The sequence below is a fragment of the Salmo salar genome, chromosome ssa04, assembly GCF_905237065.1.
Source record: "Salmo salar chromosome ssa04, Ssal_v3.1, whole genome shotgun sequence".
NCBI lineage: Eukaryota > Metazoa > Chordata > Actinopteri > Salmoniformes > Salmonidae > Salmo > Salmo salar.
In genome coordinates, this window is record NC_059445.1 from 59,795,815 (window position 1) to 59,820,734 (window position 24,920).

A 24,920-nucleotide genomic window follows, 5' to 3' on the forward strand; every position below is an offset into this window, starting at 1 on the left:
CAACAGTTTTTTTCATGAACAGTGCTTGTGCCAATAGAAATAGACATTGTGCGCGTGGGGGGGGGTGGGGCGTGGGATGTTCCCCAATGCTGGAAGGGGAGCCTGAGTAAAAAAGTTTGGGAACCCCTGTACTTCTCAACCCTAATGTCGGGCCTCTCTACGCTCGGCCTACCAGATGCCGAACAGGAAACCCTCCAGGAAAGGGGATATTGGGATTTTCCAGGTGTGTCCTGCTACTCACACTCCATCCTTAAGGACTTCATTAATCAATGTGTTTTCACAGCAGATCCTTTCTTAAAAACTCTTAAGGATCCGCTCCTTTTTTTTCAATTTTCTCCTAAAATGACATACCCAAAACTAACTGCCTGTAACTCAGGCCCTGAAGCAAGGAATGCATATTCTTGGTACCATTTGAACAGAAACACTTTAAAGTTTGTGGAAATGTGAAAGGAATGTAGGAGAATATAACACAATAGATCTGGTAAAAGATAATACGTAGAAAAAAACAAACGTTATTTTGTACCATCATCTTTGAAACGCAAGAGAAATGCATAATGTATTATTCCAGCCCAGCTGCAATTTAGATTTTGACACTAGATGGCAGCAGTGTATGTGCAAAGTTGTAGACTGATCAAATGAACCATTGCATTTCTGTTCAAGATTTTGTATCAAGCCAGCCCAACTATGTCTCATTTGTTTATTAATAACTTTTCATGTTCAAAACTGTGCACTCTCCTCAAACAATAGCATGGTATTATTTCACTGTAATAGTTACTGTAAATTGGACAGTGCAGTTAGATTAACCAGAATTCAAGCTTTCTGCCAATATCAGATATGTCTATGTCCTGGGAAATTTTCTTGTTACTTACAACCTCATGCTAATCGCATTAGCCTACGTTAGCTCAAACGTCCCGTGGAAGGGACACCGATCCCGAAGAGGCGCAGGGCAAACACCTACGGTCCTCTGTAGTCTGGAGTCAGGGCCTGTACTGTGTGAATATAGTTCACTGTACACCCAGAGGGAGATGTTTGTTCACTCTCACTGTGGTCTGAATGTGGTTTTACCGCACGCGGTCAGGTAGCGACTACTGTGACTGACTGTGTGGGGGTGTTGTAGGTGCCCAGACCTAGACAACCAAGATATGTTCCCCAGAATGTGCTGCCTGCTCTGGTCTTAATCCCAGAGTCTCCGGCTTAGATTCCACATTTACTGACATTCTGAATACATTCAGTTGCATTTTTGGGGCAGTGATTTCCATGCATTGACTATTTCTATATGTATGCTTCATATCAGATGTCTGGAGAATCACAACAAATGATTTCCCTTAGCTTGCCTTGTATCCCTCCAATAGAACAGTCTTGTTGTGATGTGACAGTGTATTGTCCTTGTCCCAGTGTAACTGGGTTGTGTTGTAGCACGGCTGGGTGAGGGGATGGGGGTGAGTGGGGGATTGTGCATCGGTGCCATGACCACAGATCACACGCTGTTAATACATTCTTTTCCCAAACCTAATCGCTGATCCTCCTCTCAGCGTTACAGCAGTATTTCCTTTCCCTAATTCCCAAATCCAGGCAAATCCAAAGGTATTTAATAATACTTTGCATCTGTACCTTGATTGAACTATCAAATTCCAATGCTATTTGGGTTGCATTAGTATCAAGAGCAGCACACATTGTTAATGCCTGGGTATCTTGTTAAAATCACAACACTAACTGGTTGGGAAAGCTTTTCCTCGTCTCTCTCTCTCCAGAAGCTTTTACAATTGGATTGTGTTGTCCAAACACAGAATGCTTTTAACAGTAGAGGAGATTTAATGTCATATGATTTGGACTGCAGCCAGAGGGTTGTATTGGCCCCATGTGTGTTGTTTCCATCCACAACACTATTTGTTTGTGGCCGTGTCTCAATCAGCAGTATCGGTATCACATTGCAATCTTTTATAGAAGCAGTTGATCTACAGTTTATTATGAATAACAATGCATCTCAATGATAATCCCTGCTCATTACAAATATGCCGTGCACTTAAAATGTGACACGAAACCAATTAACATAATTTAAAGCATTCAAAGTTATTATCTATAATTAGATGTTGCCATTAAATTAAGCATGGCAACATTTGGCTCCACTCAGCGTGTGAGCGTTGCAACAGCCTGAGCCTGCATAAATGGAAGGGGCCCACTGAGAAGAAACCGTTATCTGAGCCCTGCAATTCTGACTGGCTGGGGTAATTAAAAAACCAAGGGTAGAAGTACTACCGTCAACCCAAAACACACACACTCACAAACACACACTCACAAACACGCACTCACAAACACACACACTCACAAACACACACTCACAAACACACACACACACACACACACACACACACACTCACAAACACACACTCACAAACACGCACTCACAAACACACACACACACACACACACACACACTCACAAACACATACTCACACACACACACACACACACACACACACACACACTCACAAACACATACTCACACACACACACACACACACACACACACACACACACTCACAAACACACACTCACAAACACACACTCACAAACACACACACACACACACACACACTCACACACACACACACACACACACACACTCACAAACACACACACACACACACACACACACACACACACACACACACACACACACACACACACTCACAAACACACACTCACAAACACACACACACACACACACACACACACACTCACAAACACATACTCACACACACACACACACACACACACACACACACTCACAAACACACACTCACAAACACACACTCACAAACACACACTCACAAACACACACTCACAAACACACACACACACACTCACAAACACATACTCACACACACACACACACACACACACACACACACTCACAAACACATACTCACAAACACGCACTCACAAACACACTCGCAATTGGTTGCATGACACAAAACCCGATAGTGTTTCTATTTGCTGGAATGGATTTAACACCTGTTCCTCTAACACGATAAGGGAATATCAAATTAAATGTCAAATATCACATTTTCAAATGCACGTTCAGTTCCAACTCTAGTGTAGTAAATCCTATTGAGTCACTGAACAATTGTCCAGTAGCTGACGGAGGAGCACAAAGTGTGGGATAATACTAACCAGCGAAGCATACCTTTAACCCTGGGGTTAAGCATGGAGAGATGTGAATAAACTCCTAAGTCGAATGCCATTTGTGGGCTTGAGCCCGGCCGCTAAACAGAATGGAAAAATATGATATGAGATTAGTGTGTATTAAGGGGGAGGCCTAAAAACGATATTAGTGTAATCCCTCTGTTTTACGGCAGGGCTTGTCCTCATGGCTCAGGAAGGGACAGAGTGGCAGGGAGACGGAAGGATTAGGGTGTAACTGAGAGGGTCTTAATGGGCATGGGCCAGGCCGGGACGAGACATGCAGAAAGCCAACTCTAGAGGACGAAGCTCTCACTATCAAACACACAAACACATACAGTAAGAACGTATTGTCAGGTTTCTGTATACAGTAGGATTCCAGTCTGTATATACAGTTATGGTTGTACATATATATTGTATAGTTGTATACAGAATTGTGTGCAAATGCACCTACAGAACAGTACAGTGCATGTTAACACTCAGTCCCACTCATGTGAACACACAGTTATCTATCACTCTACAAATGTACGCTATTTTATACTGTTCCATCCTGTTGCTTGTGTGCCAAGCCTTTTGTTTGCCTCCTTGTTGATTACATGCCCTGTTCTTTCTGCAGGGCCGATGAGATTGAAGTGGTGATGTCAGACCTGAAGAGAGCCAATCAGGTTAGTCCCTGGCTGTTTTTAACCCTTCATCACAACCATCCTATCAAAGTGTGTTATGAATATGCAAAGATACATACTACTCATATACAACCTTTGGCCTTAGTGTCAGTGTGTATTTTTAAGCAGCTTGATACAGGAGTTGCTCTGTTTTAAATATGTTCAAAAATGTGTTCCAGAAAGTATGAAACATGGAAAATTCCAAAAAGAAAAAGTGAAACTAGCCTCTTGAAGAACAATACAGACACACATAGGCTATCCTATTAGAGTGTGACTAGTCTGGCGTTGCCTCTCCATCTTTGGCCCCCTTTAATGTATTTCTCCATGTTTTCTGCCCAGAAACATCATAGCGGTGATTAGGCATTATTTACACTGAGACGACCCTTTGATATCTGCCGAGAATATAAGCCAAGATAATGAGCAGCAGTGTAATTACTCTCTATGGGCTTTGGGTCTGGAGTTGAAAACTATTTTTTGCGAGGTTCATCAACGCTGTCTTTACCATGGGATCTTGTTTATATCTAGTTTGTTAGACTGTGAATTAGGGCCAGGACGATACCAGTATCGCGATACACGTCAGTATCGTGGCAAGGAAACAAAACACGAAGCAGATTTAACTTATTTCGAAAAACAGCCCTAATGTTGGAAACATATCATTATGGTGTCATCCAGAGTCACATGTAAACTCAGCAAAAAAAAGAAACGTCCTCTCACTGTCAACTGTGTTTATTTTCAGCAAACTTAACATGTGTAAATATTTGTATGAACATAACAAGATTCAACAACTGAGATATAAATTGAACAAGTTCCACAGACATGTGACTAACAGAAATGGAATAATGTGTCCCTGAACAAAGGGGGGGGTCAAAATCAAAAGTAACAGTCAGTATCTGGTGTGGCCACCAGCTGCATTAAGTACTGCAGTGCATCAGTTCCTCATGGACTGCACCAGATTTGCCAGTTCTTGCTGTGAGATGTTACCCCACTCTTCCACCAAGGCACCTGCAAGACATTTCTGGGGGGGAATGGCCCTAGCCCTCACCCTCCGATCCAACGGGTTCCAGAAGTGCTCAATGGGATTGAGATCCGGGCTCTTTGCTGGCCATGGCAGAACACTGACATTCCTGTCTTGCAGGAAATCACGCACAGAACGAGCAGTATGGCTGGTGGCATTGTCATGCTGGAGGATCATGTCAGGATGAGCCTGCAGGAAGGGTACCACATGAGGGAGGAGGATGTCTTTGCCTGCAATGACAACAAGCTCAGTCCGATGATGCTGTGACACACCGCCCCAGACCATGACGGACCCTCCACCTCCAAATCGATCCCGCTCCAGAGTACAGGCCTCAGTGTAACTCTCATTCCCTCGACGATAAACGCGAATCCGACCATCACCCCCGGTGAGACAAAACCGCGACTCCTCAGTGAAGAGCACTTTTTGCCAGTCCTGTCTGGTCCAGCGACGGTGGGTTTGTGCCCATAGGCGACATTGTTGCCGGTGATGTCTGGTGAGGACCTGCCTTACAACAGGCCTACAAGCCTTCAGTTCAGCCTATTGCGGACAGCGACAAACCCCCCCGAAAAAGCCCTTTGGCTGTGCGTCTATTACCAGAATGCTAATAAAATGAGCACAAGTAATAGCGAATTTCCATGGAGGCTGCTAGTTAAATATGCTAACAAGCGCAAACGGAAATAAGCAAATTGCAAAGACAGATAATCCAGCTCATTAAGTTATACATATATAGGTAGGAGCTACTGAATGTCATTTTTTGTGAGTTTGGACATTTACAATCAAATGTGAACGAGAGACATTGTGCAATTGAACAAAGTTTTGGCACATGCTTTTCTGAAGGAGCATCTGTACACGCTGTGTCAGTATGGAGTCTGGAGTCGCTAGGGCAACGGGCCTGCCTGCTCTGTTTGGAGAAGAGTCTGGAGGAGCAGGAAATCAAGCAGCGGAAGCTGTACAGATAACTCATCCAAAGGGCTTTGACTTCTCAAACACGGCAGAAAGCGAACACTATATGATGCCCCGTGACCTTATTAATTCATCCACTTTTTTATTTCACCTTTATTTAACCAGGTAGGCCAGTTGAGAACAAGTTCTCATTTACAACTGCGACCTGGCCAAGATAAAGCAAAGCAGTGCTACAAAAACAACAACAGAGTTACACATAAACAAACGTACAGTCAATAACACAAAAGAAAATAAAAATAGAAAAATCTTTGTACAGTGTGCAAATGTAGAAGAGTAGGGAGGTAGGCAATAAATATGCCCAAAAGGCGAAAATAATTACAATTTAGCATTAATACTGAAGTGATAGATGTGCAAGTAGAGATACTGGGGTGCAAAAGAGCAAGAGGGTAAGTAATAGAATTGGGATGAGGTAGTCGGGTGTGCTATTTTCAGATTGGCTATGTACAGGAGGTACAGTGATCGGTAAGCTGCTCTGACAGCTGATGCTTAAAGTTAGAGAGGGAGATATAAGACTCCAGCTTCAGAGATTTTTGCAATTCGTTCCAGTCATTGGCAGCAGAGAACTGGAAGGAAAGGCGGCCAAAGGAAGTGTTGACTTTGGGGGTGACCAGTGCAATATACCTGCTGGAGTGCGTGCTACGGGTGGGTGTTGCTATGCTTAGATAACTTGCAAGTTAAACTTAGGGGTCGCGTTAACGCAGAATTCTGTGTTTTTCACGCTGGAAAAAAATTATATATTATACACAGATCTAAAGTGCTTCTTGGAATTTCTACTCGGTATCAGCCAAATTTTGTGCTTCAGTTTTACTTCTCCACTTAGAATGCCCGTTTGTGAATTCTCATCTATCAGCAGACAGCGCTCTTACTGATGTGTAGCTACTTAGATTAACTTTAAGCAAAACATTAGGAAATGTAGCTGGCTATATTCTTTCTATGATAGAAGTTTGAAACATGCATAGTTTTTGAAAAAAATACATTTTTCATTGTAAGCTCATTTACTGATGTGGCTGCCAGCCAAATAGCGTTGCACTTCTGATGAAATTAAGCAATTTTTTTGCTGAATGTGTTGCACTTATGTATTTTCTGTTAAGTAAAACTACAGTTGCACGTCCCTGATCATTCTATTGAAGCAAAAAAACATGGACTTTCCATATAAAATGTGACCCCTGTCAATACAGAGCTGGACTTCCTCTTTCTCTTTTACAAACAAACAATTAACTGGCTAAACTGTTCTGGGGAACTACGGTAAACTTCATCATGTAAAATAATGTGAAAAGTGAAATGAAGAACGCGATCTGCTTTATCTCCTAACACCCTCAAACTCAACTCTGGACCTCGAAGCCAGTTCCACTGCATTTTTGTTATGGTTCCCCTCTAATCAGGGACTGATTTAGACCTGGGACACCAGGTGTGTGTGCAATTAATTATCAGGTAGGACAGAAAACCAGCATGCTACAGACCTCATAGTGTAAGAGTTGAGTACCCCTGTCCTAACCTATTGCAGAAGTTGACTGCAGGTACTTAAAAAGTATCTAAAATATTAAAATATATATATTCAACGGTATTGAAAAACCATCCATACCAGGGTATACCACCCAAGCCTAGAGACCAGGTAGTTGAAAATTAGCCAATCACTGATGTTGATCAATAAGCTCAGTTGGTGAGGTGATTAGTTGTCAGGTGAAGTGTGTGTGTGTGTGTGTGTGTGTGTGTGTGTGTGTGTGTGTGTGTGTGTGTGTGTGTGTGTGTGTGTGTGTGTGTGTGTGTGTGTGTGTGTGTGTGTGTGTGTTGTGTGCGCCTCGCTGTCACTTAGTTCCTGTAATCACCTGTCTCATCTGACTGCGCAGGCAGACGCACACTACACACACACTCCTCAGATCTGCTAGCAAAGCGACAAAGAGGGTTTAGATAGGGGTGTTGAGTGAGAATCACTGGTGTCAGCCTTCTCCAGACGACACTTCATTTTCTCCACTCCCAATGACTGGGCAAGTTGCAGTGTCATTCCATCACGTTATAAATGATGGTACAATCACTTCCAATCATGGTCACATTTAGCTGTGTAATACTAACGTGAGAGACAATGGAGAAGGATTTTCTTTTCTTCTATGGTGCACATTGTTAACGATACTCTTTAGAAGAATATTTATAATGTGTGGGTATCTGTTTTCATCACACTTCAATATACGTTAGCCCTTGGGAGTAAAATCTCACTGAAGGTTTTCCTGTGCGTCTGCTTACCTTGTTTTTCTCTGGCTACGGCATAATTAAAGGGAGCCCACTGATTACAATTTATAATAGAATCACCCAAAACAATTATTTGGCATTATATGAAATAGCGCCCTCATTACCCAAACTTTTGGAATAACTTAGCCGCCTGAAAAATGTTACATTTCCATAATTCCATAAAGATGAAGGCTTTAGCTCCTGATATATCTAAAGGTTGAATGTTTAAGCACCTTCAACATGTAATGAGTCATTAGGATGCCTTGTGTTCTTCCCCCACTTGTTTTCTGATGTGGTTCAGTCATGATCTGATGCAGGAGGATATGCATGAATATACAAATCCATAAGAGTGAAATCGCTGTGGGTCTAAATTCTATACTCACTGTTCTATTTTAGAACTAAAGATGCATGTGTGCAATTCAAACTTTAACGCAAAATAAATGTTTATTAGACAAACATTTAGGTTATATTACCAAATCTCAAGTTTAGATTTGGGCCTTGAAGAATGGCTGTGTATAAACTTCAGACCTACAGTGATTTATCTTATAGTTATCAGTAGACAACATGACAGCAAAGTGTGGGATAGTGGGGAAACTTAACTTGTCTCTCTCGCCTTCACAGAGAGCTGAGGAAGCGGAGAGAGAAGCAGAGGCTCTTCGGGAACAGCTGTCGTCCGCCAACAAGTCCCTCCAGCTTGCCACACAGATCCAAAAGGCCCCTGACATGGAGCAGGCCCTGGAGGTTCTGTCGCGCTCCAGTCTGGAGGTGGAGCTGAGTGCCAAGGAGCGGGAGGTGCTGCAGCTAGCCGAGGATGTGCAGAGACTGCAGGCTAGCTTGGCCAACATCCGGGAGAATTCTGCCTCGCAGATAAGCCAGCTGGAGCAGCAGCTCAGCACCAAGGAGAGCTTACTCAAGGTTAGCCCCGTCACACCACCACAGTAACACTATGAGGGCCCTGGTCAGTGCCGTAACACTATGAGGGCCCTGGTCAGTGCCGTAACACTATGAGGTAATAATACATTGATATCATATAGTGCTTTTCATTACAAGTAAAACTCAGTCTCTTTAAAAGCAAAATAAACATAAAACAATTTAACAAAATAAAAGTAAGGATCTGGCAGTTCTTGGGCAATGGTCTTCCACAGCTTTAGATGATAGGCAGTTCAGAAATGTAATGTCCTGAGAGGAGGGAGCATAGATGGTACAGCCAGGCAGGGGGGTATAGACAGACAGGCCACGGAGCTCTTCATTGGGCACCTCGTTATCTTCGATAGTCACAGCTTCTCCGTAGGTAGGCTAGTCTGGTCATCAACAAGGCCTCTGGTCAATTTCATAACATGAGTTTAGGGGTCAGTTAGGAAGAGTAGGCCTAACTACTGTGTATTCATCTGAATGTGTGTGCCATGTAAAAAATAAGTGGAAGTTGTCAATAGTAGTTTATAGTGCATCAGTGTGCCTCCAGGTAATGCAGTTATATATTGTACAAACAATTGGTGGTTTTAGTTCTTGACTCCTACTGTAAGCACTACCTTTCAGCTTTAACTGAGAAAAACAGTATTTTACAACTGAAACATGTCAGGACATGTTTCAGTTGACTAATGCGTAGACTTGAACCCTCTATCCATAAACATAACAGTGGTTTTACTGAACTCTGCGGGGCACCTCTCATACGGCTCTGCATTTAGGACTTGACTGACATGTCTTTGTATCTGCGACGACTGAACAGACATGTCATATCCAGTGAGCTTTATGCACAGAGACTGAAGTGCTTCTCTATCGGAAGTTGTCGTGATTTGGTGTAGCTACATGGTAATGTGTAAAGATTGCACAAAAGAGAAAGGAGCAGAATTATTATGAACTCTTCTCAATGCACTGAGCCATCTCAAATGTACACATGCTAATGCACTGGGACTCCTTAAGAAAACATTCTATACTGTGACTCCAAATATTTCCTTCCCAATTCATTGGTCCTCATTGCGATAACTGTAAAACCACCCCTATTTATACAGAGTTGTCTCTAAGTGTATACTTTCCTTAATTTTCCCATGCCTTGAAATAGCTAAAGTGTGCTCTTTCCCCACGCACTGAGCCCACTTGATTATACACTTACTTTTACGCTCTGCCCTCCCAAGAGTACACTCCCCAAGTGTACACTTGCTTAAGCACTCCTTTAGTGCCCCATCTTAAGAGAGTAACTAAGTGTCTCTCTTTCCACACAGCAACTGGAGGAGAAACTGCGAGAGCAGGCAGACTACGAAGCCATCAAGAAAGAGCTCAGGTAATTCACTTTCCCCCTCAGTCTGCCTTCCCTCCCCTCAGCCACAGGCGTCAGTTCAAAAAACCATACACATTAACCAGGTCAAATTAATTCCTGCCTCCAAGCCTAAACTTGTGATGCCACCGAGTGCAAGTATGTGCGATTCGGACACCCTGCCAAACCACCCTCAAGACTATCATTAACCTTTAGATTTAGCCCTTGAATGTGGACTCAGTGAGTCTGAGTATTATTGGCTAAGCACTGGTAGTGCCTATCAGAAAAGCTAGTTTGATTGGACAGTAGGACTTTGCGTTCAACCTCTGTTTGCCACTGCTTTCTTATCTGATCAGAATGTTTGGGGTCTGGAGATGGGAAGCAAAAATGGCTGTGCTGTACACTCATTAAAGGGGTATGTACTTGGATGCTTTCTCCCCAAATGTGGGTTTAGTGTCATGCTCTTCTAATCTTTTAGCTTCTTTTAAAGCTGCAATATAAACTTTTTGGGCGACCTGACCAAATTCACATATACATGTGAGTTATAGATCTGTCATTCTCATTACAAGCAAGTCTAAGAAGCAGTAGATCTCGTTTATGTGCGCTATTTCTATGCTTCCCGTTCTTAAGTTTAGTTTTTTCCCTGGAAAGCTTTTTTGTCACAAACTGAAATTAGGAGAACTATTATAATTTTTGCAACCCGGAAATGGCGGAAAGATTTCTGCATATTGCACCTTTAAGTATAGCTACTCTAAAGGACATTCTTTCGAAAGCATTGATTGCAGTTGTCAAATATGTTTTGTACTGTAGCTCGATAAATTGTTTTTATAAAAAGGTTGAATAAACCAAGGAAATCTGTTATGATAAATGTCATTTTGAATCTTTACTCATTAACAACACACATGTCATGAGCTTTATTGCACCATATTCAGTTTTCTATGACATTGGCTTGTTTTAGCTCTAGCATTTCTGGTATGGGATCCCAAGATGACGGTGAACAGTGGCTTCAGTTTTTTTGGTGTTGTGCTGCATGTTATCTCCGTCCAAGTCAGGAACAAGAAGGCTAACTAAGTTAAGATTTGCAGACAAGATAATTGGACGGCACTGCCCATGTTTAGGCTACTCGGGTGGTTTCTTGCCAGGATTTAACAATCTTCACTCGTCTGGACGGCAGGGGCCGTCTGAACATTAATTTGGTAACTGGATTTTCAGGCATAATATTCCCAATTGGAAGAAGTCCTAAAGGTAGTATCAGTGAATGGCTCTGTTTGTGAGAGTTTTCAGCGCCACTATGATGGTCAGCCAAAGAGCTATTTGTGGGAATTTGTATTGATAGCCCGTCTGTGGTCCCAAAGGGAAGCATTCCTCTCCTAATAGACTAAAGTGTCTTTATTTGCCTCCCAACCTTTTCATAGACGCTTTTTCCTTTATAGATAATATCGCCTGAAATCCAATTGGCACCCAACACATGATTGAATAACCCATTTTAATTACTGTGATTGGCTCTAAGGATTTCATTGCATTATCAGATTTTGATGGTCGGAGCAGAGTGAAGGACTGCCTGTCGCTGATGTAGATGTTCTGTGCGGGCTGATAGCAGATAAATGTCAGTCCTGTGGTGCTGTGTGTATTTGTGATCTCCGTTTTGCAGTGGGTGCAGTAATAAAGTGGTCCATTTCTTCTTGTTTACTTCACAGTATCCTAAAGTCCATGGAGTTTGGCTCTTCAAACTTCTCCTCAGCACAGGTAAGGAGGCTGAATATTGCATTTGAGTTTTATTGGAACAATATTTAGACAATGTATCTTATCAATCAAGGTTTAACAATTTCCTATCTCTGTGTCAGGACTCTAAGAAGCCTCTGGAGATGTTGTTGAAGAGTCGAGGCCTGCAGTCTGAGAGCTCCTCCCTGCGCCTAAACAACAGTGAGCTGAGTGGTGAGTCCTTCAAGCGCTCTCACTCACACATACACACACACACATAACTAGACACACGTACGCACACACGCACACATTATTTATTAAGGTGACTTATCAATCAGACATCTGCTATGGACTACGCAGTGTTTGTTTGCCATCTTGAACTTGCCAACTGACCAAGTTGAACATTAGTTTTCACCATTTTTATTTGTTTAAATTACCTTAAAGCTGAGATCCGCATTAGGGGAAATAGATGGCTGCCCACAGGCGTTTTTGTTTTGTTTATTAAACGGAGAAGAGGAGCGCCAACGTCGTGTTAGAAAGCAGTCGTAGTACATACTCTGTTGTTCTATTGTACGTGCATTGATGTCAGAGGGGGAAAAACTGTGTTTGATATCAACTTTAACCAGTATCAAAGCAGCCAATCTGTTATCGGCAGAATTTTTTGGTGATATGCATGTAGACACGACCACACAGTCAACTCCTGGTGTGAACTGCCCCCTGTCAAGGTCTTATTCATGGGCTGGAACTGAACAGGCTTCGTAAGCACTGATAGGGTTGTTTCCAAAGAGGGGGCTGATGTTTGGTTGAACTCATTGAGCCTAATTCAGTGATGCACAGAGCCCTAGCATTCCACCATTGATCTCTGAGCCCTTATCGCCTTCTCTTGTCACAACATGCCAGCTCTTTCAATCGCATACCCCACATTCAGCTGCCTTACACAGACCCATAGATGCACAGTCATACACTCTCACAAACTTAATGGCTTTTCGTCTGTCTCCATATCTAGAATCCTGAGATTCAAGGATATCTGTCTTGAAGAGCTTTTTGAAAATGTAAACATTGTCTGAGCGGAAGTTACCCCAGACCAGAATGTAATATGGAGTATAAGTCCCTCACCATTAGCCTTCATCAGAGCATGGGCCTGGCCTCTGTGTGTGTGCCAGGGTGCTTTCAACTTAAAAGGACACACAGTCCTTTTGTTTCTTTACTCTGTCAGTCGCCTAGAGGGGTTATAGACAGGAAGTAAAGTAGTCAAACAGGAAGCAGCTCCAGCTATCTCGGCCAGCAGAAGAAGAGACTGTTCGACTCAAAGGAAAGAATGTTATATCTCAAGGAGCATTTTCTTTTCTACAAATATAGACACACTCCTAAACAATGTGTCAACTGTTTCCATTGGCATGCTACCGCATTTGATACAAATAAAAAACATTCAGGCCCCGTAAATGTATAATGGAGTTGAATTGAAGGGTTCGAAGCTGACAGTCAGCTCACACCATTAAGACTGGTGCTGCTGCTTTCTCAGAGCGGCCCTCGTCTTGTCTGGATCCTCGATTTATCTCATTCAGAGAATCAGCCCTTTAAGCACGGCGATTTGAGAGGTAGTGTAACATTCTCTGTGCTACATTTCAAAGGATCACTGCTTGAGGTTTCTTGTTATATCTCCATTTATCTAAAGTCCTAGACTTTACATCTGCTACCTGAAGTTCTACTCAGACTCTGGGGATGAAAAGATTGGAGACTTGGTGTATAATATCAACCTTTTGGTCCTAGTCTAACACCTACTGGTGTTCAGTCTGCCTTTTTTCCAGTTGAAGAACAATAAGTGTCTTCTACTTCAGAGAGCTTTAGCTTTCTGTTCTAAGTTTAAAAATGCCTCCCTAAAGTAGATTCTACCCAAAACTCAACAATATGACCTCTCCAAAAAATAACCTAACCACACCACAGGCTAGGGGCTGTAACTACACAAACAGGTACTGACCACGGCTAGTGTTTGGAGGCTACATCTCATCTTTACGGGTTAAGGTCCGTTTTTTTTATTACTTTCCACGGCTTTTTTGGTAGCTCATCTGCGCCCACACAGTTTGCAGTTGTGTAGTGGAGGGGCACAGTGCAGCCCACCCTAGGCGAGAAGGAGAGGGGGGCCAAGGGAGGTCAGAGGCTGGAGGACATGGAGTGATCCAGTATGCTAATGAAGCCCCGTTAGTCTCTCCTCCCAGTATGCCCTTTATCACTCAGTGCACTTGGTCGCTCCGGAAATGTCATCCCATTTGGCTTCGGGTCTCCCCCCTCCCTCCCCTGTCCTCGAAAATTAAGCTTTTCATTTGTATTCCTAATGGGACCCCTCGCTGTCCAACCGGATCATGTTGATGTGAAACCAAAGGCGCTGTTTGGCTACAGGTTGGACGGGCGTTCTACTTAGTTACTTCCCAATGTAATTTCCGATGAATAAATGTTAATGATTGTACATGTATACAGTGTTATCAGTTTTATAACTCAATTTTGTATGCCTGATGATCTGTATACTATGGCCTCTTTTGCAATGGTGTTGAGCCTATGGCTATACCTAACATTAATCAAATCTCACAAGGAAAAGTATGTATAAAGAGCAAATATTGCTTGGCTGCCATTGTTTATCATTGCTGTATAGTACATGTGTAAGTTTTGCTACTGTTCCCGCACTCTGATGCATACACCACAGGCACACACACACCACTAATGTTAATCCACCCTGAAATAAGGGCATCCCAAAGCTACCTTGAGTGAATGGTGGCCTGGAGATGGTGATATGCAGGGGCAGGGGCAAGAAGGTTAGGCAGGGCATACACCACACAGCAGGTAACCTAGGCAGCTCTCTGCCTGTGTCCATATCCTGTGACATGCCTGCCAGACGCTTCCCTTCACTACTGTTCAGTGTCCCTCTCCACAGCCAGAAGCCCTACTGGCAAATTCGCACAATGCATCAGTGCATCGCCACTCTAAGGTTATGCTACTCAACTGTAGTTCACTGTACCCCCAACATCTCTCACTAATGGGTGTGATGAAACTTGTGTACTTGTAGGTAGATGGTGTTTTGTCTAGATATTTTGATGTATTGATCTGTGTCATGTTTTGTCTGGTCTCACAGGTGTGAGGGAGCGAAAGGTCAAAGACTCACCAGAGGGTCAACAGCGTCTTCCTGCCACGCCCATGGGCACCAACTTGCAGGGCTCCCCTCCCCCTCCCTCCTCTCAACTCCTCCTGCGCACTGGCTCAGGTGGTTCCTCCGACACCACCCCTGTCACCACCGCCAATGGCACGCACCACTTCTCGCCCACGGGCGGCGGGCTTGGCGGGCAGGACTTCTTCAGCCCCTCCTCGCTGGCGTCGGCAGGCACCGCTTTCCCCCTGGCGGGCAAAGTGTCGCTCAATTCCCTGCTACAGCGCCAGCTCATGCAGACCTTCTACTCCAAAGCCCTGCAGGACTCAGTGTCTGGCCAGGCCCTGCTCTTCTCCCCTGCCCACTACCCAACCCCTAACTCCCTCTCAGCCAGCCCTCTGCCACCCCATCAGTCATTGCAGTCGCAATCCCAGCATCCGTCAGCGGGCAGCCCAGACGTTAATGGCCTAGCCCCCTCGCCCAGCCAGTCAGAGGGTGCAGGGAGTGTCTCGGAAGGTGAAGACATGGACACATCTGAGATAGCGCGTCAGGTCAAGGAGCAGCTGATCAAGCACAACATTGGGCAGAGGATCTTCGGCCACTACGTGCTGGGGTTGTCCCAGGGTTCGGTCAGTGAGATACTGGCTAGGCCCAAGCCCTGGAGCAAGCTGACCATCAGGGGCAAGGAGCCCTTCCACAAGATGAGGCAGTTCCTATCTGACGAGCAGAACATCTTGGCACTGCGCAGCATCCAGGGGAGGCAGAGAGGTGAGACTGATAGAAATGTCTTCACACAGGACATTAACTGCTCTCACCCAGACATACAGAAACGTACAGTACATAGACCTATCTGAGCTTGTATCACTGTTTTCTCACATGCACACTTAGCTGAGCGCGTCACTTAAACATACATATTTTATTGATGTCTCTGCCTCCAGATGCTTTGCATCACACAGTTCCACACATCACACAGTTCCAGGTGAAAGATTTGACAGCTGTATTTCTGAAGCGTATAGTAGAAAGGCCTCAGGTTCAGGCTGGTGTTCTGTTTCTGTGTTACAGTAGCTTCAGTGCGGTCCTGCTATGCTCTCCCACAAAACTCTGTACACAACTCAATAGGAAAAGGGGTGCTGAATGGTACATTGAATTTTGTCAGACACTCGATTCAGATTAACAAAAGACAAACTTCAGCAGATCCATGTTCAATGTTTGACCCTCAGTCAGAGCATGGCTCTAAACCTTAAACCTTTGACTTGACAAACCATTGCATTTTTGGTAACTGTTGATAGCACTGTCTCTTTAACCACAGCTGTCCAACCCCACCCTTCAGCAGTGTAGCCATAGCTCGGGCCCTGATGAATGGACAGCGATCCTTATCATTGTCACCAGTCATATCGCCTGCTAAGACGTCCAGATTAACCTTGCAGACATGTTCCCTTTCCTGTCGTTATCGCCTGTCGTCTGTCATTGTAGCAACCTTCCCACGAATCACACCCGTTAGAGGGAGGGAGCATTTAGAAGTGGGTCTATCAAAATGTCATCTTCGCATGCGCCACTCAGGTCTCCAGCACTTATCGCTGTCGGTCCACTGCCTTTTCCTATTGATTTTGTAACCGTCTTAAATGGCACATTGCTGTGTGCTGCTGGGGAACGCAGCCTGTACTGTTGAGTCAGTAAGTGGGAGGCAAGTTGATCCCATCAGATTACAGGGGGAAATTTTCCTGATCTGTCTGAATGGGCACATCAGTGCTCAAACGGCAGTCAATAACATGCAAGTCTGGACAGGTGTGTGTGTGTGTGTGTGTGTGTGTGTGTGTGTGTGTGTGTGTGTGTGTGTGTGTGTGTGTGTGTGTGTGTGTTGAGGTCAATTAAAGACTGAAGCTGCACCCCCCTGCTGCAAAGTCCTCATTCTTCACCCCAAACTGCTGATAACTAATGCAGACACTTTTACAAGCAATTATGTCAAATTTGAGACGGATTACAAAACGCATACATTGTGTTCCTATTAAATGACTTCCTATTTCTCCTCTTTGCTCTCTCTTTCTCTTTCTTCCCCCCTCCACCACAATCTCTCTCCCTCTCTAAATATCTCTATCCCCCTCTTCATATCCATCCCACTCTTTCGCTGTGTCTGTCTCTCTCTGCTCTGTCTCTGTCCCTGAGTGAGGAACTGATAAGTGTGGAGCTTGGTGCTCAGTCAGTAGCGTCACAAGGCAAGACGAGAGCTGCTGCGGTCGGCAAGAAGCTCGGGACGAGAGCGAGGCGAGACATGCAGTTTAGGAAATGCGTCCGCAGTCTGGTTTCTCCACATTTCACAGCAAGGGCACACTTGGCAGTCAGGGCAGGGATGATGTAAACGTTTGAGCTTTAGTTCTCCTCTGTGTTAAAGCAGAGTAGTGAGTGTAGATGAATGTACACACTGTAGCTCTGCACTCTTGTCTATTGTGCTTGTTTGGACAGATTTCAAGGAATTGGTCTGGCAGCAAGCCCCAAACCTGTCTGCCCAGGGGAGAAGTTTAACAGAAGTTTAATAGAATCATGTTGGGGAGAAATGTAATGTGGTTCTTATGTGCCATAGCTACTAGTTCTGTTTCAATCATTTATGTTTTCAATAACTGAACCCACAACTCACGTTTTAGTGAGCCCAAATCCCCATCAATGTCCCTTCTTGTATATGTGAAAAGTTTGATATGTGGTTTGAATGGTAGAACATTTGGATTGACTCAAGGGTTCTCAGAGGGTGGTTTAAGACTGTGTGGAGTGGTCTTACATCCACTTTCTTTGTTTCTGGCTGTTTGACAATAGTTGACTGTTGCCTTCTACTGTGCATATTACTCTGGCCAATGTGTTTTTACAAGCATTGTAACATACTAGAGCCATGCACGGGCATGAATTTTAAGCCCAAGCCCTATATGCAATGTTCAGGCCCTACCCCACCCATGCCCAATTGCTTCTGCCAAATTTAAAGGAAAACTCCACCCAAAAACTATCTTTTGGCATTTCAAATCAAATCAAATGTTATTTGTCACATACACATGGTTTGCAGATGTTAATGCGAGTGTAGCGAAATGCTTGTGCTTCTAGTTCCAACCATGCAGTAATATTTAACTATATATCTAAGTAATATCTACTTAATATTAATATCTAAGTAATCTAACCTAACAATTTCACAACTACCTTATACACACAAGTGTAAAGGAATGAATAAGAATATGTACATAAAAATATATGAATGAGTGATGGCCGAACGGTATAGGCAAGATGCAGTAGATGGTATAGAGTACAGTATATACATATGAGATGAGTAATGTAGGGTATGTAAACATTATATAAAGTGGCATTGTTTAAAGTGGCTAGTGATACATTTATTACATACATTTGTTCATTATTAAAGTGGCTAGAGATGAGTCAGTATGTTGGCAGCAGCCACTCAATGTTAGTGATGGCTGTTTAACAGTCTGATGGCCTTGAGATAGAAACTGTTTTTCAGTCTCTCGGTCCCTGCTTTGATACACCTGTACTGACCTCGCCTTCTGGATGATAGCGGGGTGAACAGGCAGTGGCTCGGGTGGTTGTTGTCCTTGATGATCTTTTTGGCCTTCGGGTGGTGTAGGTGTCCTGAAGAGCAGGTAGTTTGCCCCCGGTGAGGCGTTATGCAGACCTCACTACCCTCTGAAGAGCCTTACGGTTGTGGGCGGTGCAGTTGCCATACCAGGCGGTGATACAGCCCGACAGGGTGCTCTCAATTGTGCATCTGTAAAAGTTTGTGAGTGTTTTTGGTGACAAGCCGAATTTCTTCAACCTCCTGAGGTTGAAGAGGCTGCACCTGAGGTTGAAGCTGCTGCACCTTCTTCACCACGCTGTCTGTGTGGGTGGACCATTTCAGTTTGTCTGTGATGTGTACGCCGAGGAACTTAAAACTTTCCACCTTTTCCACTACTGTCCCGTCGATATGAAGTCCAGGATCATCTCCTTTGTTTTGTTGACATTGAGTGTGAGGATATTTTCCTGACGCCACACTCCGAGGGCCCTCCCCTCCTCCCTGTAGGCCGTCTCGTCGTTGATGGTAATCAAGTCTACCACTGTACCACTGATGATTGAGTTGGAGGCGTGCATGGCCACGCAGTCATAGTTGAACAGGGAGTACAGGAGAGGGCTGAGAACGCACCCTTGTGGGGCCCCAGTGTTGAGGATCAGCGGGGTGGAGACGTTGTTACCTACCCCCACCACCTGGGGGCGGCCAGTCAGGAAGTCAAGGACCCAGTTGCACAGGGCGGGGTCGAGACCCAGGGTCTCGAGCTTAATGACGAGTTTGGAGGGTACTATGGTGTTAAATGCTGAGCTGTAGTCGATGAACAGAATTCTTACATAGGTATTCCTCATGTCCAGATGGGTTAGGGCAGTGTGATTGCAATTGTGTCGTCTGTGGACCTATTGGGGCGGTAAGCTAATTGGAGTGGGTCTAGGGTTTCAGGTAGGGTGGAGGTGATATGGTCCTTGACTAGTCTCTCAAAGCACTTCATGATGACGGAAGTGAGTGCTACGGGCGATAGTCATTTAGCTCAATTACCTTAGCTTTCTTGGGAACAGGAACAATGGTGGCCCTCTTGAAGCATGTGGGAACAGCAGACTGGGATAAGGATTGATTGAATATGTCCGTAAACACACCAGCCAGCTGGTCTGCGCATGCTCTGAGGACGCGGCCGGGGATGCCGTCTGGGCCGGCAGCCTTGCGAGGGTTAACACGTTTAAATGTTTTACTCACGTTGGCTGCAGTGAAGGAGAGCCCGCAGGTTTTGGTAGCGGGCCGTGTCAGTGGCACTGTATTGTCCTCAAAGCGAGCAAAGAAGTTGTTTAGTTTGTCTGGGAGCAAGACATCATGGTCCGCGACGGTGCTGGTTGCCACACCTCTTGTGTCTGAGCCGTTGAATTGCGACTCTACTTTGTCTCTATACTGACGCTTAGCTTGTTTGATTGCCTTGCGGAGGGAATAGCTACACTGTTTGTATTCGGTCATGTTTCCGGTCGCCTTGCCCTAATTAAAAGCAGTGGTTCTGGCTTTCAGTTTTGCGCGAATGCTGCCATCAATCCACGGTTTCTGGTTGGGGAATGTTTTAATAGACGCTGTGGGTACAACGTCACCGATGCACTTGCTAATAAACTCGCCCACCGAATCAGCGTATTCATCAATGTTATTGTCCGATGCTATGCGGAACATATCCCAGTCCACGTGATCGAAGTAATCTTCAAGCGTGGAATACGATTGGTCGGACCAGTGTTGAACAGACCTGAGCACGGGCGCTTCCTGTTTTAGTTTCTGTCTATAGGCTGGGAGCAAGAAAATGGAGTCGTGGTCAGATTTTCCAAAAGGAGAACGGGGGATGGCTTTATATGAGTTGCGGAAGTTAGAATAACAAGTTAAGATATATAACTTTCAAAATAAAGAAATACAGGTGCATCAAAGCTGGGACCCAGAGACTGAAAAACAGCTTCTATCTCAAGACCATCTTAAATAGCCATCACTAGCACATTAGAAGCTTCTGCCCTATATACATAGACTTGAAATCACTGGCCAATGGAACACTAGTCACTTTAATAATGTTTACATATTTTGCATTACTCATCTCGAATGTATATACTGTATTCTATCCTACTGTATCTTAGTCTATGCCACTCTGACATTGCTCATCTACATATTTATATATTCTTAATTCCATTCCTTTACTTTAGATTGTGTGTATTGTTAGATATTACTGCACTGTTGGAGCTAGAAACTCAAGCATTTCGCGACACCCGCAATAACATCTGTTTAACACGTGTATGTGACAAATACGATTTGATTTGAAATAAGGCCGGTATGATGCATTTTGCTGTTCCCCGCTCCCTCACAGCGCTGCATGCACTCTGTTCATGACTCTGCATGTGAGTAACCATAGCAACTGCTCCTTTGGGACTTCTCTGCTCAATGACAAGGCATGAGAGAGCAGTTTGCTAGCAACTTTTCGTCACTCTAAACTACAACAACTCAAGGAACATTATTATTTTCAGTGAAATAATCTCTCTCTTCTGTCGACTCAGACAATGCTCTGGTCTTATATTTGACGAGGTTGAAGCACTTCTGATGCCATGATCTTAGTAAGATATGACAGTACTGCGCAGCACAAGCAAATGGCTTAGCTTCAAAATGTTAGTAATCAATTTGGTGATGATAAAAAAACAGGCCCTAGCCGGCTCTAACCCAATGTATAATGTCGGGGCCCGTCGGGCTCGGGTCGGGTAGCAGAGCTCTATTACATACTGAACCATATGGCTTCTAGTTAGATTTGTCTTCTTTTGTATATCACTTATGGGTTTCATCCATGTTAAATAAGTTGAATTGATTTTGCCCAAATGTTAGGGTTTTTGCTCAGATGTCTAGATGTTGTGGTGATCAGGTGGTCTAGTAACTGTAGATCTATAGCTCTATATAGCAAATGCCCTGACTACTACCACTATATCCATTTGTGTAGAATAAAACTGCTCCTAGACACTGATCTGGTGTCCGTTTTGAGTTTTCCCGCCTAATGTTTAAGGTTCGAATTTGGGGAGTGTAAGCTGATCCTAGACCTGTGCCTAGGTCAGTGTCTCCCCTCATCCATGTGGCAGTCCAGTGGTCTGACACTTATCTTATCTGTCGCCGCTTGTTTTCCAACAGAGAACCCAGGCCAGAACCTGAACAGAGTGTTTCAGGAGGTTCCGAAGCGAAGAACCGGCTCCGAAGGCTCCTCGAGGGCAGGTCTGTTCTTTGCCTTCCCTATCGTGGTTGGTTTAGTGTTTTGGTCGGCTTTTATGTTGTCCAATTTGTTGTGTCAGTTAGCCATTGTCAAAGTCACTCTACCACTTCTGGCCTGGAGTCTGGTTCAAAATACAGGGATGAGGCTGATACAGGGTCAGATATGTTTCTTCCTCGTTAAGGGTTGTTTTTTATCTGGTCCTAGATCGGTGGTTAAGGGCAACTTCTACCTCAGGCGAAAAACCAGGGGCAGGATAAGGCAAACGAGGAGGGGTTTATAAAGGCACCCTTTCAACCCATAGGGTGCGTCGTAGTCCCAACCAGCCTGCGCAATCTCTCTCCCAGTCTGACATCAGGGCAAACCTCATACATATAATTTTGCCTTTAAAAAGCTCCTTTATATGCTGTACTATGTACTTTCCCCAAACCCATGCAGTGTTTCATGCCTTATGAAAATGGCCAAGGGTGTGGTGCTTACATGCTGTTTGGCACTTCGGTAGGCCGCAAACACAAACATTTTCAAACCTTTTTATTTTTACAGGCGGTGGTGGCCTCAACAAAACTGTGAAACAGAGGTTACATCACGTCCCCATGACCCGGCAGCTGTGCCCAAACACCACCATGACTGTGCGTGTGTGTGTCTGTGTATGAGTGAGAGTGCTGGGTCTTACTGGTGTCACTGGTAGGCCACCATGTCTCCACTCCGGGGGGAGCGCTTACAGAGTCACCTGCCCTTTCCCGGGTCAGACCCCTTTTTTGTCATGAATTACTTGCAGTTCACCCCCCATGTAGACAGCTGCTCCCCGCCTCACTCACACACATGAGCGAGCACGACCTTGCCCAATTACTCCGACCACTCACTCAGGACAAATGAGAGAGAGAGGAGAGGAAGCCGAAAGTTGGGAGCCGCATTAGTCTGGCCCCTCCATGTTTAACTCCAAACAGCAATTAGCCTTCCCTTCTGAAGCCCGTCCACAACACCAGGTCTTATGTTTCTTATGGAGCTTGTCCAAAGTCTGGTTCCCATTGTTGCGGAGAGAGAGTAGCTGGCTGGCTGCTGGAAGTGTTCTGTTCTGTTCAGCGCTCATGAGGAACATGTGTAGACTTGGCCACTTGTGTTAACAGGATTGAGCTGTGTTGTAAAGGGAGACCCATGGGGAGTACTGCAGTCCAGGGGGGCCGTGGCGGTTTGTCAGAACCCAATGAAGGAGAAGGCTAGGAACAACGTCCTTGGGTTCCTTTTAGACAGGAGACAGTGGGTAGACTCAAACTTCACCGTCTCACAGCTTGTTTGAATTTACTGTTTTACTGGATTTTTATAGGAAAAGTAGCACTTTTCTCAAACTCAAAACATTCAGCTATATTTAGGGTATGTTATGACTGTGCATCTGTGACATATTGTAGTCAACATTTATTAATTACCCCAACTTTCTATCACCCCCATTGCTTCCCGCCGTCCCTCCCTTTGGTACAGTCCATTGACCCCTGACCGTTGTTGCCCATACCTAGGTAACATCACCACGCGGATCCGTACTCCGGAGAGTGGGTCAGACGAGGCCATCAAGTCCATCCTGGAGCAGGCCAAGAGAGAGCTGCAGGTCCAGAAGGCTGGTGAGTGACTCCTCTCTTTGCTTTGTGTCTGATGGAAACTACTCTACACCAGGGTCTGGTCTGAATTTCCAATTGATTCCCTGTATTGACAGAGCTAAAATAAATTGACCTCAACCCTGCTGTTGAAGCTTCTCGTCTGACCCCCAACCCTCATACCACACTGCATGCCCCTTATAAGTAAATTATAGGGATGGTGGGTATTGAAGGGATGAAGGGACTTCCTAGTGTGTTGACCTCATACAGCCCGTAAAGTGGATGAACATACAGTAGGATGTGATGTGGTTGGATCAAGCTTTCCCAATTGTATCTAATGGGTCCGACATTTATCCCTAAATTGCCAATGCCATAACTAATGTCAAACAGTGCTAGTGACTACCCCATACACCGCCATTAGAATGTCTAAGAGATGTCCCTCGTGCTAACCCCCTTTTGACGCCATGCCACCCACTACAGATGGTGTGGACAACAGACAGCGACGACAGACAGGTTACCCCCGAGGCATGGGCAACTATTTCGCAAAATATGCACAAAGTCTCAGACTCGGTGAGGAATGGATTTAACCTTAAACACTGTGTGGCCCAACACCGAGAATATACAAACCAAATACAGACTACAAGACTGTTGTGCCTTCTGTTTCTGTAAGGGATGTAGAAAACATTTCCTTGACCATGTCTTAAATCTAAGGGATATGGTTCTACTATGGAGCATTTATTTTCCTTTTGTGTAGAACTTCAGGTATCAAACAGAAAATCCAAAACCTTGCAGAATTATCCTCCACTTATCCTAGCACTGTAAATGTGGGCTATGAAGCATCATCTGAAGTTGAGTGTGGATGACATTTGTAGCGTTGTCTGATGACTGTGTATCCTCTCTGTCAGTCTCTCTCCCTGCAGTGGACTCGTCTCAGACCCCTCCCTCGTCCAGCATTGGTGGGGGTGGTAGTATCGGCTCAGGTGGATCCTCCAGCTCAGACGAGACCATCCGCTCCATCCTAGAGCAGGCAAGGAGGGAGATGGAGGCCCAGCAGGCCGCCCTGGAGCCCATCCTCAAGCCCTCCTCCATGGGCCCCTCTGACCTGGCCCTGCTCTCTCCTAAACTCCTGGGCGCTTCCACTCTCCCGGCCTCCTACTCACCCCTGGCCCTCTCCCTCAAGAAGCCCTCCATCCCGCCATCCTCCTCGCCCTCCTCCCTCCTGGACTTCCACTCTGCCATGGTGAAGGAGGCAGGAACGGTGGTGGTGGGAGAAGGCGGGGGAGGAGGAGGGTCTCTAATGGACGGAGGGACCAAGCAGGGGCGGGGCTCCTGGAGGGACCAATGGTGGAATAGTATGCACCCCGGGGGGCGGGGAGTCACGTCTAGCATGAACGACGACGCGCGGAGTCAGGAGGACAGCAAGGAGGTAC

The 24,920-nt window shown here is 44.9% G+C and overlaps 1 protein-coding gene across 3 annotated transcripts in view; it reads left to right on the forward strand.

The window, feature by feature from the left end:
- LOC106603419 (homeobox protein cut-like 1) overlaps positions 1-24,920 on the forward strand; it is a 221,370-nt gene that overhangs the window by 152,240 nt on the left and 44,210 nt on the right. For 2 of the 3 annotated variants that reach the window (XM_045717150.1, XM_045717152.1), the window contains exons 9-18: positions 3,800-3,848; positions 8,668-8,961; positions 10,266-10,324; positions 11,995-12,043; positions 12,142-12,232; positions 15,123-15,902; positions 21,829-21,909; positions 23,416-23,517; positions 23,971-24,060; positions 24,396-24,916. In XM_045717150.1, the coding sequence (XP_045573106.1) occupies positions 3,800-3,848; positions 8,668-8,961; positions 10,266-10,324; positions 11,995-12,043; positions 12,142-12,232; positions 15,123-15,902; positions 21,829-21,909; positions 23,416-23,517; positions 23,971-24,060; positions 24,396-24,916 (2,116 nt within the window). The remainder of the gene's footprint in view (positions 1-3,799; positions 3,849-8,667; positions 8,962-10,265; positions 10,325-11,994; positions 12,044-12,141; positions 12,233-15,122; positions 15,903-21,828; positions 21,910-23,415; positions 23,518-23,970; positions 24,061-24,395; positions 24,917-24,920) is intronic. The other variant, XM_045717151.1, reaches the window with a different exon arrangement.